Here is a 20695-nt window from a genome sequence, read left to right as displayed (position 1 = left end):
AGAGGGCCGGCCCTGTCTGTACCTGGTCCTGTACTGGGAAGATAATGTACACAAGTCGCGCGTCTATACCCTATACTTTATGCTCTATACTCTATACTCTATACTCTATGCTTTATTCTCTATACCATAGTATAGGCTATACTGTAAACTACTATAGGATGGCTATTCCGCCTCGTTCGCATCTCCTTCGATATGTGCGTGGGTTAGAAAGCACCGTTACCACACGGCCGAGAAATTCCATCTGTCCCGAGGCGGCTCGAGTTGAGTCGTACTCGACTTGGAAATTGGACGCTTTCTCGGTATGCCTGTACACTGTTGCAGAGTCCGCGGAATCACCGGCTCTCGTCTCGTACGAGATGAGCTCGATTAAAATTAATAAGCGGCTTCTGCCAGCTGCGTCTGCATGCTGATCGACCGAGGCTAGGTGCTAACGAGGTTATTCTTCTCGCAGCTTCGTAAAGGTCTCCTCTCTGCGAGCGGTAGCCCCGACGACTCTCTTTTATTTACCATGGTCTTAACGGTTGTTGGGAGAGCCGGCACGGACATTAGTTGGAATTGGTTTGGGGAACCAAGCTCGACGGTGTTATTTGGAAAAGAAGGGAGAAAGGTACGGCAGAAAAAATTGCAACTACGTGCGCTCCAAGATTCCAGCGGTTGATATAACAAAGTTTATAAAGATTACCTTCCGACTAAATCGCTGTTTCACTTTTTCGCCGAATTCTTGATTATATTATTTATTTATTTATTTATTTATTTATCCGTTATTTATTTGTCGGTGCTTGGGTTTCGGAAATACAGCTCAACTAGCTAATAAAACGTTTGAAGCAGATCTTTGCCCCCGAAATATTATCACGAATAACTAGCGTTTCTCTTATAAGCGGTAACCGTAGAATAAATGCGCGCTTATAAAATTAAAGATTCTTCGTTTCGTCGAAGACGAAATATATTTCACGCTATATGACTATAAACCGTTGGATTTAGAACAACACCGATGCTGCGTTGGTTACTCGTTCTTTTCCTCTAGCTACTGTAAAAGATTCGCGAAAGGAAACAGGTACGCGTATCTCTGTTGTACTATCGGAGATTTCAGCGGGCAGATGCGGTCTACCCTTTGACCAAGCTCGGCCGAAGCTTCGCCGAGAATTCGAACGCTCGGGTAGAAAGTTGATGGGGAGAGATCCGTCGCGGATACGATCGGCAGCTCGCAGGGGCGCGTGAAGCATGCCTGGAGGATGCGTATACGCGAGGTGATGCGTCAATTACGGGCAGAAAGAGGTTTCGGCTAGCGCGAGACCATCCGAGTCTGCTCCCAGAGAAACGTATTTCACGAGAGGCCGTTAACGAGATTCCTGTCGTCTCGGAACCACGGTTGCTCGTCGTCTCGTAACCTTATTTTTATTTCTTCGCTAAACTTTCGCAGAGAAAGGAGAGAGAGAGAGAGAGAGAGAGAGAGAGAGAGAGAGAGAGAGAGAGAAAGCGCGAGTAAAGAAGCAGCGAGGGAAGAAGCAACGAGAACGGAGCAGAGAGGCTGAAGAAGCTGGAATATTCCCCTATCTTGGGTTTCAGGGTCAGAATCGTGTTCCAATTAGATGCCACGACCAGACTGCGCATTTTTCACCTGTTCACCTCCCTTCGCTCTCTTGCACCGTGGCTATCGTCGTGTCGCGCAGTTCGCAACCCTCGGTCCTTCCGAGGAACACCGGTTCGCTCCAACTTCTAGTCCCCAAGGTTCTAGTAAGGGCTGTATGGACCGTGCGGTCTTATAAAACCAGATACGTTATATAATGCATCCTGCGGCAAATACGTGAGCATGCATTTTAGCGGTAGCCAGGGTCATTAGGAGCGTGCCTCGGAACCGTGCTTGACCCTTGCAGCGTATCGAACAACGAAGACAAAAGGGCAGCTAATGTAATTAGCCCGATGATATTAATTTTTGCACGCTTATCGGCGCGATCGACCCGCGATGAGAATTAACGCTGGTCGTGACGAAACTAGTCCATTATCTATCAACTCGAACGCTATCTTAAAGGAACGTTCTACCGTAGATCTTTGAAGATCGATTTTCTTCTCTAATCATCGAAGTTATAGATGATCGAAGGCTATTTTTTTATTATTATAAATCGTGTTCCCTGAAACGGCTTCCACGATATCAAGAACGTTGTTCAAAATATCGAATTTCGAATAGATGTTATCCGTACTCGACGAAATCCTAAATTCTCCATAATAATATTTTTTCTAATTAAAAAATTTTTTTCTAATTATGTCGCGGAATGACAAATACGCTGGAAGATATATATATATATAATAATGATTAAAATATTACATTTTCTAATAAATTCTGACGTTGTCATTTTTTCTTTATGTACTTGCAGCGAGATTTGCAGACGAACGACGTTACGACGGATCTATCGTGTTTGGTTTCGCCGGTTTTGAAAGGCTGGGTATTTTTGAAAAAAGAAAGAAGAAAAAAGCAAACTATATCAATTTGAAGCGATCGTGTGAGAATCCTCTCGCAAGTAGACGCAATCGACGATGCTTGTTCATTAAACCGAGACTCCCTAACGTCTAACGATTTCGTTAATTAGTCGAGTCATAATTCTAACTTCACTTCCGTTCGTTCGTAGGTCGGCAAACTATATATTCTGCGGATTACTCGTTCCCACCACCACTTTGCTTTCTCACACGCTAAACGAATTTTTCATTTTTACCGCGCCTTTTTCCGCAGACCAATTCGGATGCGAATGTTTCGAATTCTCTGTTTACGATGACGATGAGTGTGTGCGTGCGCTTCTGTTTACATACATACACGTTATAATAAAAGGTAATAAAGGAAAAAGCGGGTCAAGCGACTTTCCCATAGATGGCTCTTCCCGCTGATAATCATAGTTCGACGAGCGATTTCGCGAAACGCCTTTCAGAAATCGACGTACCAGTAAATAAAATCGCTGCGGATCACGGCGTCGCGATTGTCTCGGCCCTATTTTTTCCTCGCCGGTAATTATCGCACGCAATTTTCACCGTTCGCGATGCCGCCAATTAGCGGCGGCATCGAACATTTTCTCATGAACGAACGTTGCCAGCCAATTACGCGGGAAGCCTCTTCCCACATCTGTATTGCGATAGAGGCATCGTTCGCTCGTTCTCAAACTCGTTTACTCTTCACACGCGTAACCATTATTTTACTAATTAATCGAAGAATATCGGCCAACTGTGGACGAAAGCTACGGTCTTTCGTGAAAAAAAAAAAAAAAGGATCGTAACGAAAGAGAGGAAGACCGGTGATAGAGGATTCACGTGCCGCGTCTCTCCTCAAAATTCTTAGATGCTTATGGCAAAGTCTAAAGACGAGATGACGTCCGATCTTTTACTTATCTATTTATTTATTTATTTATTTATCGTAACGTTCGCTTTTCTACGTAGGCCGGCCCTCTGCTTACTCACTGACCGTATCAACCGCGTTACAAGTTTGTTAAGGACCTCTTTGGAATTTGAATACTTATTTATGACATTTTCGCGAGGTAAATAAATCTATAGAAACAAATGATTTATTTCTGTTACAAGGTCGCTGCTAATCACGCTGCTAATCACGCTGCTAATCACGCATGCAGACAATGAAATTGGAAAACTCGCAAAAAGCGCAAATAACGCGTAGAAGGTACGCGGTTACGCGAACGATACAACTTGATAGAACGTGCGGACAAAGATGTAACGCTGAAAACACTGTCCGTAACGAATGAAAAGCAGAAGAAAAATGGACTCGCGTTAACCGAGAAGAACAGGCCCGAACGAGTCACAATGGAAAGCAGGAACGATAACAACAAATGAAGTAAGAAAAGACGAGCGACTCTATTCAACGAAAATCCTCTTTCTTCGTTCCATTCAACCGGCTTCTATGTATGTTCTTTATTTCGCGTCTCGGCCATCGTCTGGCTTAACGAATCGCCGCGCCGCCCGTGACCATGACGCGATTAGACGCCGAGACTCTTCCAGGCGACAGGAAATCGCTCGTTGATGCGATCTAATCCACGAATCGAGAGCGTTCGTCGATTGCGATCAACGATCTCTAAGAGACTAAGAAAGCTCGCAGCGATCGTTGGTCGTTGGAAAGAGAAGCAAAAGACGAATCGATATCGATATTATATCGTTGTATCGTCGAAGATGTCTTATAATTGGTTAAAAGTGGTTAAAAGATGTCGTTGGACGCGGAGATGAAATTTACTACGAGGAGGAAACGCACGATGGGACGTGCTTAACCCCGAGTTGCGTAAGCAACGATAGCATGCGATTGGGACGCGCGATAAACAGTCGCGATGCATCAACCCGTGATTACCATCTATCCTGACAACGAATTCGTAATTGGATATATTAAAACGACGTAATTCCGCGCAAGAATAAAGAATCGGCGAGGAAAATATAGCTTTCTTAGAGAAAGAATGCGACGAAATCGGTGGAAGAGGTTCGGTAGTGAAAACGGATTAAAGATTATCCGAACAACTATTTCGAGAGAAACCGGTTCGTTCGTTATCCGTACAACTGTTTATTATACTTCGTATAACGACCGATTTAAAAAGAGTTACGCGCGTTTCAACGTACAGGAAATGCTCGAGCAGGGAGTAAATTGTGCCACGTAGACTTTTTCGTCCCTCCTTTATGAGCGTCGAATCGAGCCATCGAACCAACAATTTGAAACATCCATCCGAAAGGAATTTCTGCCAGCGGAGTTATATACGTACTTTGAGATCGAACGGAATAACGCGAATTTGTAACGAGCTGAGAATCGCAATCAAGAAGAATTACGATTCCTCCGGTCCTTCCGGTAGACACGCGTGCGAATGGATCGCGTGTCTCAGCCACGAGGATTTGTTAAACCGTGCCAGAGAGAGTCTTGTTGCTCGGGAAGAACCGGCGTGATTAACAGTCGCGGCTGCTATAACGTGCTATCGCTGCCGTTCGATTTAGTCGCGGTTAGCCGTTTTCCGGAATCCCGGAGAATTCCCGCTTTCGAACATTGGCTGATAATGCGACGGATAAGAATGTTGTCTAACTCACGTGCGATTTCTCCTATCGGGAAGAGATATAATACTACTAGTCTTGGCCAGCCTTGGCGATTCGAGAATCTCTCTCATTTCGAATCCCTGTTCTTATACGTCGTTAATCACAACGTATCGTATTATATATGATTTATTTTTGTCCGAGAAATTACCGAACACGCTCGAGAAAGAAAATCTTTTCGTTCTTTCTCGTTTGATCTCGATTCGTAGGATTTCATTAAGGAGATACAGAGCAACATTTTAGAACTGGCAACTTTCAGAAATCCAATACACTTTCAAATCATAAACATAAGCAAGTAGTCGATATTTATCAACGTTTTTAGAGACGCGATTCGCGTTAAAAAAATGCACGATTGTTGAAAAGTACTGTAAAAAAAAAAAAAAAAAGGAAAAGAAAAAAAAAGAAAAAATAGAAAAAGGCCAGCTCGTCCCACGTTGTCCGGACGATTTTAAAGCGATCGCTCGAAATTAACATGCGAAATACTCTCGCTGTGAACGAAAGACTATTCGTAAATAAAAAGTGGTCGAACAAACTACCGGTAATTAAACTTTCTTTAACCAATTAATTTGCCGGTGACTGGACCACGTATGGTTCGAAGAGCGAAAAAAGAGAGGAGCGCGGAAGGCGGTCACGTTTGAAGGACGATATCGAAACGGCGGATCGTTCGAGATACGTTCGTGCACGTTGCACATGTTCCTCTCTAATCTTTGGGACTCGCGACTTCCTCGGGCTGTCTCTCCACGCTCGGGGATCCACCGGAGAGAACCTTGGATTTCTCCTCCTTCTGCTTTTTTCTTGCTTGTACTCTCTTACTATCCAGCTAACGACCGCTATCTCAGGCATCGCGAAATAATGAAATTACGCGAAAAAGGAAGGGCTACGGCTGGCCACGTCGGACCACGCTCGAGAGCTTTTTTGTCAGTGCTGGCGGATGTTAACGACGCCGTGTTCATAGAAATAGATCCAGCACGAGGTGGTTTCGCTCGAGGAGCAAACGCGTGTTCCTCGCATAGTACCCTGCGGGTAATATAATTCGCTATCTGGAGCTAATCTTCGAGACCGTAAATATTCCAGCGTAATAACGTTCCGTATAAAAATGTCGAAATAGAGTAATGGAGGCAGTAATGACAATAAAATAAAAAAAGATACGCAAGTACGTTCGAAATATCAAGAGAAAATTGCAGGTAGAAGAGATTCGTTTAATCGTAGTTACCTGTTTCCAGTAACTGGAATCCGTGACACTTAGGAAACCGACGTCTCTTCTCATCAGAAATTTCATCGTTTCGCACGTCCGCGTTATTTCAAAGTTTTATCGAGAATCACAATGTCGCGGCCTACCGAGGTAGAAACGAATTTTTGCACGTCCGTTCTAACGTAGCAGAGACAGAGCGAGGAATATTTTTTTCGAGGAACCGTGGTCGCGATGAGAATTATCGCATTCCACGATGACGAGACCGATAATCGCGGCAAGGAAAGGAGAAACGAGGTAACGACAACGGCCGGGACTGCTCGAAAGTTACCTGGAGTCGCTGTTTCCAGCATAGCATAATTTCTGAGAGCGGAAGGAGAAGAAAGATGGTGGACGTTGCGATACGGGACCTAATGGCGAGCCAAGTCTTTTCACCGAGCCACGAACGCGCGCTTCGATATATCACAGTGGCCTGTAAAACAGAGAACAGCGCTTCCCTTTGTAGAGGGTTTATGATCCTTTTACGATTAATACAACCGACAGAGTCCACGCGGCAACGGAAACGATCCCTCGTTTCGCCACGGCGCGATCTTTCTTCGAAGCGGGATAGTAGCCGAATGCTCGCTAATTAGGGGCAATACGCGCGAATAAAGCGCCGCGGTAAGTCTCGCAGGAACCGATTTTCGTTCGACTAACGTTAATTTTTTACGATTAGCGATCGAAATTTAAGCCTGATTCTTCGGTACGATTCTTCGACCCAGCGTCGATCGGTAATATCGATGCTTCGCGAACGATATTATTCCATAGTACGTTCGAATAGGTAGAAGAGATTTTCCAAATTTACAGAGAAATTCGAGGGACGCGTAAAAGTTGGGACTGAAGGACGAAACGCGTACATGCGCCATCTTTATGGGAACACGCAGGCACCCGGAGGCAAAGGTCGAGCGACTTTTACGGGGATGACCTCGCGGAAACAACGCTCTGTAACACTTGCCTACGTGTCGTCACGAGCCAGCTCGACTCTTACGCGCGTACACGTTTCTTCCTTGCCCCGTGCAAAAGATACGCGTGTATCTCGTGTATATTGCGCATGCATGTTCCGAAATGGAGGAACAAGAGTAGCTTGTTCGAAGCTCGAAAGGCCAGCCATTTCTTCCTCCTTCGTTTCCGCTTCTTCTTAACTTTGCGGTGGATGCCGTTCTGCGATCGTAATAGGGAAAGCAAGTTTTTCATTTCGAAGATGTTTGTTCGAATAAGAAAGTACGCGGCAAGATAAAAGGCTCGACGAGAACCGACGGATACGTACTCGAATCGTTTGTCCTTACCGAACTTGAAGTATATCGAGCGATGTACCTTGCGACGAGACACAGTAGCCAGTTAGTAGTTAATCGCCATTCGCATTAACGAATGACTGGTACGCGAGCGACGCGTGGATAATCGCCACAGCCCCGTGTGCCATCAGCGATGTTCGGTGCGTTAATGTTTACGGCCTAGTCGAGAAAATTGCGTTCGCGCCATTTGCATATCTCGAACCCGGAAGGAAAGCGGCGGCTCGTTTCGTCCAGCCCCCTATCGAAAATAATTACAAACGGTATGCGCATAACTGGTTCTCGACAATGTCGATGACCCTCGACCCTCGATAAACGTACCATTTTTACCACTTCATTCTGAGTGAAAAGAAGAAAAAAAAGTACTATCGAAATTCAGACGATTTCATCCATCATCGATTTAAATCTGGGAGATGATCGAACTATCCGACCGACTCATCGTCCAGGGCCAGCAAGAAAGACACGTGGAAGGGCGAACGTATAGAAATGATCGGGGTAGCGATCAAAGGTGCGTGGCTCCGGTACGTGAGCGCATCTACGTAACTATATTTAATAAGGGACCGGATAGAGCACACGAGGGGTGGGGAAGAAAGAGAGAGAGAGAGAGAGAGGGAAAGAAGAATCGAGCAGAACCTGATATGGTAATGGTAAAATATGAAGAGTACGAGAGGGCTGGCGAGTTCGTAGATGGTATCGAAAGCGAGGAATAACAACCGATGGAAAAAGAGCAGACCGAGAAAAAGGAGGAGGTTACGAAGATATAGAAGAAGAAGAAGAAGAAGAAAAAGAAGAGGAAGACGAAAAGGCAGAGAGGAAGAAGGCGAAAAAGAAGAACAAGATACTGGCGTACCGCGTTGCGGCTTTACGAGCAAGTCAATGACTCTGTACGATCTTCGTGGGCCCCTGGAACGACTTTCAGCAGGCCGCTAAAGCAAACGCGGTCTCCTTCTACGGGGTGTGGTCCCCTTTCTATGCAGATCGTCCCCCTCCCCTTCTGCCTAGCACCCCCACTGTATCGATCGGGCCCATTGTTTCGCCGGAGGAATTCTTCGCATCTGCTTGATTCGACCAAATGTTTCATCACTGCCCGGCGAATCGTCGTGCTCGAGGTCGATCGAAAGAACTCTCTTACGATTTGCATAAACCTATCCTAAACTCTTCTCCGACTAGCTGGAAAAGCTTTTGCGCTTTAGTTTTCCGATCCTAATCGATTCTCTATCGCAAAGTACGTTGCTCTCGCGTTAACGAATTACTACGAACCCTGCATACGTTTCTGATCATCCCCTTCGTAACGTGGCGCGCTAACTGAACTAAACTAAAACAGCGAATTAGGATTTCGAAAAGATGCTGTATCTACGATGAGCGGAGTCTCGAACGCGTGCAATTCCACGATCCGTCTTCGATGAACGTTTCTCGACTAGCTCGCGACAAATTAGCCACAAGTCCCGTGCCAATCGGTACAACGCATCGACGCATCGACGCATCGACGCATCGACGCGGCAAGCAATCGCTCTTGTCGGTTTATTTTTCGAAACGCGTCGCCTCTATCGTCGGTCCGGATCGAATCGAAGCCGCTCTCGGCTCGTCCGCCGTTCGAATACGCATGCAAATACGTCGTGTCTGTCGCCGATCGTTATTGAGATTCAACGGACGCATTAAATTAATCCAGATTTATATCCCCGAGCTCTTGCTCACGCACGGAAGAACACACGGAAAAAGCGAACGCGTGAGGCGCGGTCGATTCTCGACCGACTGCTAGCCGTGGCTACTCCATCGCGTCGAGAGAGCTCGGTTTACACCGCGTGGGTGTGGATTTATCATTCCTTTCTCCTGGAGAGAGATATCCGAACAAAAGGGACCACGATACCTCTCCCCTCCCCCCGGCGCGAAGGAGGGGCCAGAGTCTTCCGAGAGTTGCGAGAGACCCCGGTCGAGTGGCACTCGTGGATATGGCCCTGTCACGACTCACCTTCCCCGACATAATGGAGCCGCTTATGCCTTACGAGCAGGCTGCACAGCCCTGCGTTGTGCGTCGCTCGCCCCGATTCTCGCCTAGTTCCCCGGAGAACGCTCGCCTCGCAACCCCCGAACTCGAATCGAAAGGGTTCGTAGTTGCATCTGTGCGATTCGTACGAATCGTGAGAAAATCAGTTTTGTCGGAACTCGTCGCGAAACACGCCGTAGGTCGTTCGATCGAACGCTAACGTCACCAGCCCACGAGTATCTTTCGACGGGATAGCGGACATTGAAATTTTGCGAACGATGATCGAAAGAAAGGAATTTTCTACGTTAAATCGGTCCTTCGATTCGACATACCGATCGTAAATGACCATAAGCGATGGAAAACTAGCGATAACGGTTTCTTTATTTTTATTAATCGTCTAATATCGTCGAAAGTCGGAACAAGTTTCGTTTTGTTTCAAAATATACAGACACGTTGTCCGAAAAGGACAGAAGCGTTTTCGGCTAACTAGCGAAAACTAGATTCTTTTACGTTTCGAGGAAAGCAGATTCGATTATTCTTTGCGAGTAACCGATTTAACAAGTAGGTAGAGGATGGATCGAGTTTATACGGAGGCATCGCCGTAGAACCGTAGACCGTAGAGCGGAGAGGTACGGGATACGGATTACTCGGAAATTTGATACGATCCTCCGGGAAATAGTTCTATTACGTTGAGAAAGTCGGGGCACGGAGGACTCGAATAACAAACACGAGACTTTTAGTTGGTAGCCCTAGCTTGTCTAGTTCCGTGGCTCGGACTCATTTATCGTGCCCACGCCAGCTTTTATGAGAACGAAATGCCACCGGTATACCGATATCCTCTCGGTTGCAACCAGCCACGGACAACAACGACCGGTATCTGTCACTGTCGCGAATCACCGCGAATCACCGCGAATCACCGCGAATCACCGCGAATCACCGCCAGTGAACCGGGAGACGATACGCGTACCTCGGAAGCTCTTTTCTTCTATCGCCTCGCATCGTTTTATTCGTTTTTTACAGCAATAGAGGCAGGAGAAAAAATGTCTTGCTTACTCACAAATCGATTAATAAAGAAAATTAGCTGAAATCACGACTCTGCGACTCTTGTTCGCGATATGTAACGAGATATGTAATGAGATAACGTTAAAATTATCGTCGATCCTATTAAACCATCCAGGCTTTATCCGCCAGTTTTAAGGAAGAAAACGTCGAAGAAGAGTCCGAGATCTCCGTTCAGATAATCAAGTATCCTCGACCACCTTCGCCAACCGATGTTCGAATCGCACCTTCCAGCAATTGCTGAAATGTTTTCCGATAGAACTCGGAGCCTACTTCCAAGGAAGAACGAGTTTCCGATCGATCGAAAGGAAAAAAACGCGCGTAAGCAGCGAGCAGCGAAGAACGAGCGAACGAGCCAAAAGAGCAAAGTGTCGATAACGGAGCGAAAATAGAGTTAGACGAGCGTTGACAACGTACGAGAACGACTGGTACAACGCGAGGACACGCCGTAAGCAACGTCGTACGCCCATGCTTCGTGTCCAGATGGTCCTGGCTATAAACTGTTCGACGCGGCGAGACGAGACGAGACGAGACGAGACGAGACGAGACGAGGCGAGGCGAGGCGAGGCGGGGCCGAGAGCGAAAGATTTCGAACCGCGACAGAGATGCACGGTTTTATTAATTAAAACACGTCGAGATGGAGACTGCTCCACGAGAACAATGTAACGCGAAGGTGCCGATAAATCACGAACCTTCCCGTCGATAGGCGAAAGAAAACACGAAAGAAGAGACGAATTATCGTCGCGTAGGCCGCAGGGAGGATACACCTCGGTGATAAAACTCGTGTACCGTTGCGAAGATAGCGATGAATATTTCGCGTCAGCCATCTCCGCGTTTATCCAAACGTGGTCGTATGTCTGTCTTTCCGTTAGCTCGTGTATTTCCGCTTGTGCAATTACCTAAGTGTGCGGTTTCTTCGTTCGTGGAATTTCGGATTTTTGAGAGATTAACGAGCAGCTTTGATGTCTAGCACCGTAAAATCGAAATCTCGCGTGCAGCTACGTGTCGCTGTGACGATGGTAAGCAGGTATTTAGGTATAAAATCACAAAATATCCTAAAATAACTAGGTTGGCTACCGCTACCGTAAAACAGAAGCAAACACGCGTATGAATAATTAACAACTAAATAAGGTAGAGAAACGTAGAGAAACGGCCACGTTATCGATAAGAGGAAAGAATATAGCGTACTGCGTGACCCTGATCTATTTCGTTGGCAAGCCCTACACGCAACGCGCTACGGTCGCACGCGTAAAAGCGACTTGCGTAACAACAGCATCCGAGCAAGGGATCCAGAATGGCGAAAGCACCTCGTGTCCCCAACTCGCGCCACTCTTCCGTTCCTACAACCCCAGCGTTCCCCATCGCGTTCACGCAGGGTACGCACTTTATGCTCGTGCGTTGGCATAAATCAGCTGGAACGCGTATAACTGTCCAGCAAGTTCTTCCTCCACTCGTTTCGCCACTCGGCCAAGCCTCCACGCGCTCGCATGAATCGCGTTCTCGCGTTTTCCGTGACAAGAGTCGCGCCTCTGCGTGACCATGTACTACGCGATCTTCGGACACCATCCAACGTCGCGCGGCTTCGTCGAATTCCGTACACAGATTCGAGAGGGTGAAGACGCACGATGACTCGCTGCAAGCACCGTTTCTTCTATCGTTTCCTGCAGATACAACTGTATAAAGCCGCGGAATTTGCGCTCGCAGATACGTGGAGGGGAAAAGCGAGTTAACCGCCGGGGCACACGATATCGCGATCGAGGAAGGTAGGAACGTAGTACCGTCTTTTTGGTTGTGGTTTCGTTGGTCGCGTCGATGCGATTAACGACTTTTCCATTTAGAGGACAACACGAAAAACAGAAGCACGTTGGTCGTAGATAGCCAGAGAAAACGAGCGAGTCTCCTTTTACCCGCTATCTCGGCCAAACGGACGATTGATCTATGGGCGTGCGGTTAATCGTTTAACCGGCGCCCGATAGAGCGGTTTCTAATTAGCGGAATGGAATGGAGAAGGCGTGATCGGATCGTCGACCAGGAAAATCTGCAGCCGGTCGAGGTCGTTCTCGATGCGCTTGCACAAGACAGAAAACGTACCGATACGATAACGGAGGAAAAACGAAAAGGGAGGGAGAGAGAGAGAGAGAGAGAAGAACAGGTACGGAACAGGCGAAAGAGGAAGGTGACTTCTGCGCGGCACGAAACGATGAAGAAACGCTGCGGATGAAGAAGCGGAGAAAGCGGAATGCTACAAATTGAACCATTACGACTACCTAATACCTATGCGACCGAATCGTCGAAGAGAAGCCAATCCCAAGAGTTGCAGTCCCGTAGCAAAAGGAATGGTTATGGAATCTCGTTCTTTGCGAATGCCTGGAGCGGCTACTCTTTCGCGAAAAGCAAGCGTCTGGCAAAAACGCTGCAACTGGCCCGTCCAACGAACGTTCGAGTTGGCAAAGCTTCACGGTAAAGAAGCAAACGGAGGGGCAGCGGCAAAAGTAGAGGGACGAGAAGGAAAGAAAGCACGATTCGCGGATGGAAGAAATTGGAGAACATGTAAGGTCGATGCAAATTGAACCGTTACAACCAACTACACGGGCAAATTATTTCGAACGCGCCTGGTCTAGAGAGAGAGAGAGAGAGGTTACAAGCTTGTCGTAAATATGTATGTACCTCTGGAGAGCCGGGCATCGTCTACGGTTATTTTCTTCCTCGTACGAAAGGCAGGAAGAGAGCAGCGGCATAACGAAAATCTTTGGGTTTAGGTTAACTACAAAATGGAACATTTCGATCGTCCAGGTAATAACTATTCCTGGCGGCGGCGAATGTTTTACGAAAGGGACGCCGCTGCTGCAAAATGAAAAAGTTTCATGGTACTGCGATAACTTGGAACGTAGAGGAATCGACGAACAAACTCGCCAACGACGACCAAACGAAGGAAACTCAAAGATTCCTCGTAACATCGAGGATATAGCTATGGCCTTGTTCCGAAGCATTTCCTCTATTTGCTATGGGGCTCTGCCTATCAACGACCATTTGGAGTACGCGATCCGGACACGCTTCTTACGAGTTTCGATTTCCGCTGCTTATTCGAGCTTCGTGCACTCTGGAAGCGTGCAACCTATCTAAAAGAAATTGTGGCGGCGTGGTTTAGCTAAACGAGAATCACCGGTCGGTCGAAGGGTAAATCTAAAACTCGTAAATGGCGACCGAGACGCGACACGGTGCGACGTAAAATTCAGGAAGCGCGAGACCAAGTGGCATTTCGATACCTATATAGGTCGTTGTATCGCGGAACCAGTCCGATACGATAAAGCGAGAAAACGTGGTAGCAATGTCGGCGAAGCGACGGAAACTCATCGGTGAGAGCAGAAGCAGCAAGGTGGAACAGGTCGGGCGCTTCTTTAACGGGAAAAGGCGCGCGCGACCGAAAGCAAAGTAGCGTAAAAGAGGATGGAGGGACGTGGCCGTAGAACGTAGAAGGTGGGGTCGGTCGCCATGGTTGTGGTCCGCCTGGGAACGACAGGACCACGCATTGTGATCCGGCCGGCGAGAAGGCCACGCTAGGCTGACCCTAACTTTACATCAACCATCTACCGTACGTGTATGTGGTACGCGCGTAAATGCTCACCATCCCCTGGCTCGAGTCGTACCTGTTGCACCAGCTAATCATTGCCTCACGGACGCGTTCTTTTATCTTCCTTTTCTCCCTCTTCTTCCCTAACCCTGCTGTTCGTTCGTCCGGCCATGGGACAAGGTTGCGCAACGGGCCGCCTTTGCGAGACACTGTCTTGCCGTTGCGTCGTAAACAGAGTGGAACGTGGCCTGTTCGAAGAGCGGCAACGTTCGTGCGCATGCCGAAATTCCGAATCGCCCTCGCAAAGCGATCGACGTACAGCGACCCGATGCGCTTTCTTTCTTTTCGTTCGTTCTTTTCGATTCGCGAGAGAGCCGCGAAGAAACGGCTCCGAGTATCGCGAAGTCGACCTCAGGGGAGCAAGACGATTTATCGAAATTTCGAGCACTGCCTTGCTTTTTACTCAAATCGAAGTAGAAAGAGAGAATAAAAGCGATAGGAAGCAAAAAATAGTCAGCGATTTTCCACTCTATCGAAATTGAAAGGTAATACGAATTGGAAGATTCTTTTCACGCGTTTAGAAATAATATTCCAAATCCGTCGACTTTAAACCAATTAAGTCGTAAATTCTTTAACCCAATCTACGTACCTTTAACCATTCGGAACAATCGGTGTGGTTTGATTACATATACTCGAGAATCAGCCTGGTAGCAAGTAATTGAAACAGAAACGATTCGAAAACTCACCCTCGGGACAGATGCACTGGTAATCCAAACCGTCGATCTGATGACACGTGCCTCCATTTTTGCACGGCGATGGGTCGCAGGGAATATACTCGTTCTCGCAATTTTGGCCAGTATATCCGCTCGAGCACATGCATCTGCAAATGAAACGCGACTCGTTAAAATCGTTCATCTTCCAAGTGTTCCACGAGAACGAGGCTGATTGTTCGATAAAACGGCGATTGGCCGAGGTGATAAATTATCAGTTAATGCTCGCTCGATCAACTCCTGCAGCGTTAATTACACTCTGTGTGTGTGTGTGTGTGTGTATTGGACGAGCTTCTCGTTAAGAAGAGAGAGAGAGAGAGAGAGCAAGACTTGTTTACATAGTTGTATCAAATGTAAAATCGGGTGTTTAAGATTCTCAAAAATACCGCAGATACTTTCGTTATACGCGGCTTATATTTTGTTGCATTTTACCAACTATAAAGAAACGTCTCTTACGTAAAGTTGCGAGTCGTGCCAATACGTATATACGTGATATACGTCGCAAGACATTTATTATTTATATCGTCTGCACCGGTGCAACCAATAAATACGATGCAACGAATATTTCTTGTTTCGTTCTCGTCTCGTAGCTTGTCTCGTAGTTTGTCTCGTCGAGAACGACTCGAAGTAGTAAATATCTTACAGAATTGTTTCGATCGCTGTCTATCGAAGCAGAAACGTTTTTGCTTATCCGTCTAATAAGAGTCGATATCATTGACTTTCGAAGAACAGGATTTATTAACCTCGCGATTCCCCTACGATCTTAAAAGCGTTCGATACGATAAAGTTTTCACATTCTCAGCCACGTACGTCCTAACTAAAGTACCATTTACCGAAATGCGCATACTTGAGTAGAAGAGCAGAGAAAAGTTACTTATACATGGACATATTGGTCAACGAATCGGAGGATTGTGTTAATAGGAGGACTAAGACAACGGATGTGAGAAAGTTTTATAGATTTGATAGGATATGTTACCGTGGTAAGGATCAGCAAGACGACATCGAACGATGTAAATATCGTAAACGTAACTAAAATATGTAAACATCGACGGACGTAACGGCTCTGACGATAGCAACAGCGATACATTTGAAATGACACACTCTCTCTCTCTGTAAGTACCGCCAACAATCGAGAACATGATTTTAAGAAACATAGGAGGGATTCGTTTCGATCGATTTCTCACAGTTTTCCCGTTCATTTGCTCTCATCCGGTCATCCGGACAACAGAAGAGCAATAAACCGCGTTAATTATCGGGAGAATTGATACATATTTATAATACCGGTTCCGTCGTAGCGTCAACTTCTTACGCTGAACGCGGTACTTTTTACGCGCATATTTATACACATCTATCGGCAAAAACGTGTGAACTCGACGAATGATTGATACAGAAGGTGTTTGTGCGTGCGTGTGTGTGTGTGTGTATGATTTACAGGTAAAACGTCGAGATCGTTGAGTTTAAAGGGACAAGGAAACACACCTTGAGCCGGTAGCCAGCAGAAGAACGAAGAACACACGCGTAAGATACATTTTCGCACGAAATCGATAGCCCCGGGTCGCAGGACGGCGCTCTCCTCATATTTTGACGAAGATTCGTCGGGTGTTCACTTCATTTTTAAGGCTCACCATCGTTAAAACAGCTACTTTCTTTTCATAAACAGCAGAATATCACTATAGAAATATAAACACATCCACCTGTACACCTTATACACTAACGGTCGCACGGTATTAAGCGCGATAATACCAAATAGCAAATAGCAAATAGCAAATAGCAAATAGCAAATACGAAATTCACAAGTTCACACGCCGTTGATTGCACTAGTTTCCTATCACAAACCGTATAGTCGTTGAGCAATAATTATCCAACCAAAGGAAACACAGTTTCTTCGGAAGACGTATACGAGGACAAAAATGACGATTTTTCCGCTACAAACGGATACGTAGCTTTTTTCAACCAGTACGGTGGTTTATCATCGGCTGGATCCCGTTACGGGCATATGGTGTTCGGCTGTTCTCCTCGCTGCAACGCGTACACCACTCTTGATACTTTCATTTTTCCATTTCTTCTTCCTCGTCGCGTTTGCTATATAGCGCAGCGAGAGAAAAGTCGCAAGATCGGAAAAAGCGTAGAAAATTGGCCGAGTGGTCGCGTCGGCGCATAGCGTTTCACACGATTGCACGTGATCGTCCGACGACCAACGATCGGATACGATCCTGGGAAACTTGGGTTGGCGATACCGTGGATGACGCTACTGTATATTTTCCAACAGCTACTTTCGCCAACGATCGATAATCGAATAAACTATGCGAGGTATATAACGATATGAACCGTACGCGAACGTTGAAAGTTTAGGACGGGGGTTAGACGAAGGAACGAGAGATAGGAGAGCATGACGGTGGAACGGGGGTGCGCGTGTGTGCGTGGTGTGTATCTCGGCCGTTCCTCGTTTCAGAGAGAAACGTCGTAGCAGCCGCTGTTTTCTCACGCTCTTTCTCACGCGTCGTTTTTGGTCGCCGTGGCGCGTTTCGCTTCGAACGAAAGAATCGAAAGACAAACGAGGATGATTCGTTTCGAGCGACTACGCCGCGAGTGCTTTAAACGCCCTTAAATTCGCTCAAATTGCCTCTATCCTGTGTTACGTGTCGGTTCGCCGAGAAGCTGGCCATGACGGTTGAACGGAGGGGTACGTAGCGTTGCTAAATCTCGTCTCTCTCGTCATCGTGCTTCCGTCAAGCTACTCGTTTCCCAGCGCATTTTTCCAACTGGCCGTTATCTCCTCTTTCACCTAACGAGTCACTTTTTCGCGTAACTTTCCACGAGACACTCTTGCACGACGATTTTACAGAGAACCGAATTCGCTAGCCAAATTTCGCGCAGGTTATCGAAACGCTACGCGCAACGGCTTTAGCGGGCTTTTTTCACTTTGAAAATCTCCCAGCCACCGAAGAAATATACAACGATACGAAATATCGCGACGCGTAAATCACAGTCGCTTACGAAACGCGATGTACCGTCAGGTCGCGTAGCCACTTGTTTTCGCGCGTATCTACCACAGTCACAGTTGGCGAACCGATTAGGTGAACTCGGCAGAGACACGCGTGAAACGTGTATCATCCGCAAACGGCTAGCGACAGACTAACCTTACTTTCCGGACTGGGCCGTTCAGAGGGCGCCACCGTCATCGGCGACCCTCTCTGCCCGCGGTGGCGACGCGACCGACCCCCCTCCCCCCTGCTGCAGCGACGCTGTCCGTCTTTTTCCAAAGTCCCCTCGGCTGGTTCCGTCATCCTTCGTTGGTCTTCGACTATGCAGCGTGTTATCCCACTTTTGCGCATGGCCGTCTCGCCGTCTGCTCCGATCTTCTCGCTTCGGCTACCACCTAGGACCCTGGGTCGTAGCAACGATGCGGAATCATTGCACGCATGAATGCATCTCACCTCCTCTCTCTTCCACTCCCTCCTACCCTCCTTCATCCTCGATAGTGTGCAAGAATTTTGCTAATTCGATGGTTACACGATATTTCCCTCCGCGTATACGCCGAGACGTCGCGAAACCAAATTTGCCGCGTGCTAATTATTTGCATTTTTTAGCATTTCTTTCAACGTTTCGTTCGTACCTCCTGTTATACGCATCGATATATTGTATCAACTTTTGATTTTTACACTTACGATCGCGATTCTTGGTCGAATATTTGTTTTATTCGTTCGATCATGGAACGGTTAATTTCACCGCTCTTGTATTCGTGTAAATTTACACGACGCTCGAAAAATCCGCCCGTATGAATCTTTGATCCGCCCGTATGAATATTTATGCGCCGCGCCGGTCGAGCAAACAGACTATAGGCAAAAGCGTGCCGGAGGCGCAAAAATTCCGATTAAATCTTGTTGACCGGCACACGCTTAACAGCATCTCCGGTGCCGGAGTCGAAGGTAGCCAATCGAAAAATTTCATTTCCACTTGTTTACGCGCATTCTTCGAACCCAATGGATTACACGCACCGTGCAATTCAGACAACAAGGTTTTCAAGGGCTTTCATATTTCTCCTAACAATCCTCCATTGTCCTCTTTCTCTCTCTCTCTCTATATATATAATATAATATCTATATCTATCTATAATACCGAATACTCGAGCGAGAGCGTGAAATCGTCTCCACTTACTGTATGGAAAATAGCATCGGCGGACCAAGTACCAGGCGTCTAGCTGATATCGGAATAAATGGCACAGTCGCTGCTCGGAATATTTCGATCGAACGTTAGCAGAGAGCTTATGAAACCCGGTTTTGCAACGTAAACGTAAAACTAAAGAATCTCCCAGCCAGATCGACGCGAAATATCGCAGCGGCAGCAAATACGACGAATACGAGCACGGTTTATGCGTTTCACACTGACGCGAAAAATTTCCGGCAACACCGCAAATTTCTAATAATTTCTTCTCCGCAATGGGATTTTCTTTTCTTCTTCTTATATCAAATCGAATCACGACCGAATACGACAACTGCGTAATTATCTTTGATTCTTTAACAAATTTTATCGCTGTTTCTTAAAGATCGTTATCGTTATTCCAAAGAGCGAAGCAACGCGTTGGGAATTTGTATTTGTTACGAAACACGCTTATACGTATTTCGAGCAGATCAGAGGCGAGATAAACCCTTTGGATCCGAGGATTCGCGATCCTCGATCGAGAAGAACATAAACCATTTCCATATCGCGGTCGGTGCTATCGTTACGAATCCGATCGGTGTTCTCGATCGTTGTCCGTCGATTGTTCGATTCGGTAGGCATCGAGAAAAACGCGTAAAATGGTGCTGGTTGCCGACCGACCATTGGTCGAGCACGCGGTCGACGAATCGGTGAAGGGGTTGGTCGCGTTGATGTTTATGCATCTCCGATCTATGATTCGTATCGGGTGGTTGGACGCGACAGGAGCAAGTTCCAGAGCGAGCCCCGACCGTTGACCGTCGAAGGAAGAAAACACGTCAGGTCAGAAATGATCGGGGAACCAGTTGGCAAGCAGACTTCCCCGTGGCTCTTGGCGAAGAAAAAGAAAAAAGAATTCGAAAGAAGCTAAAGAAGAGAAAGATTGTCGGAAATTGTTTTTATAATCGAGCCCCGTTCTCTGTTTGTTTCTCTCGTTTTGACAAAAAATTCCACCGATGCGCGAAACCAACTAGATGGAGAGGACGAGTGGGTCGCGCTTTGTCACGATCGACTCGGTATCATCGAGAACGCGACCTCCAACCAACCTTCTGTTTCGTGTCGTTTTGTTCGGTTTCCCGGGCGAACGAGAGGAAGGTCAGGAAAGAACAAGAGGGCAAGATCGTTACGTCTACTACGCGGATTCTTGGAGTTTCGAGCAACACCTTCGGAAGGTAAAGCAGTCCAGGACTGTGCACTCTGGCGAGCAGAATCGATCGTACGTACCAGTGATCGCGGTATAATCTTGCCGTTCGTTTCGACGCGACGCGACCTCCAGTTATATTTCGCGTGCCGAGCGAAGCGGAGGATGGCAGCGAAGGTGTTGCAGCTTGTTCGGTAAAATATCTCACGATAAGAGCGATACGATATCCCCTTCCTTGTTTTATCGGGTAAAGTTTGACCTTAATCGTGGCGTGTAAATGAGAAAAGGAGAAAAACCGAAGAAAAAGGATAGACGAGGAATTTAACGGAAACGACGACAGCGCGTTAGACGACGGTTCGACCGTTGGTAATGTTGGTAATATTGGTAAATTGATAACAGCCGTT

At 46.8% G+C, this 20695-nt stretch overlaps 1 protein-coding gene across 3 annotated transcripts in view; it reads right to left on the bottom strand.

Annotated features, from left to right (window-relative positions):
• The window catches only part of LOC126916261 (neurogenic locus Notch protein), a 178747-nt gene that overhangs the window by 81030 nt on the left and 77022 nt on the right, over nt 1-20695 (bottom strand). The window contains exons 1-2 of one of the 3 annotated variants that reach the window (XM_050721843.1): nt 17577-18182; nt 14930-15063 (exon numbers count right to left, since the gene is read on the bottom strand). In XM_050721843.1, the coding sequence (XP_050577800.1) occupies nt 14930-15059 (130 nt within the window). In that variant the 5' untranslated portion in view covers nt 15060-15063; nt 17577-18182. Of the gene's footprint in view, nt 1-14929; nt 15064-16432; nt 18183-20695 lie in introns of those variants that run through there. The other 2 variants (XM_050721842.1, XM_050721841.1) reach the window with 2 other exon arrangements.

This window comes from Bombus affinis, chromosome 5 (genome assembly GCF_024516045.1).
Source record: "Bombus affinis isolate iyBomAffi1 chromosome 5, iyBomAffi1.2, whole genome shotgun sequence".
In the NCBI taxonomy this organism is placed as follows: domain Eukaryota; kingdom Metazoa; phylum Arthropoda; class Insecta; order Hymenoptera; family Apidae; genus Bombus; species Bombus affinis.
The sequence above is the reverse complement of the archived record's forward strand: the minus strand, read 5'-3'. Positions and strand labels throughout refer to the sequence as shown.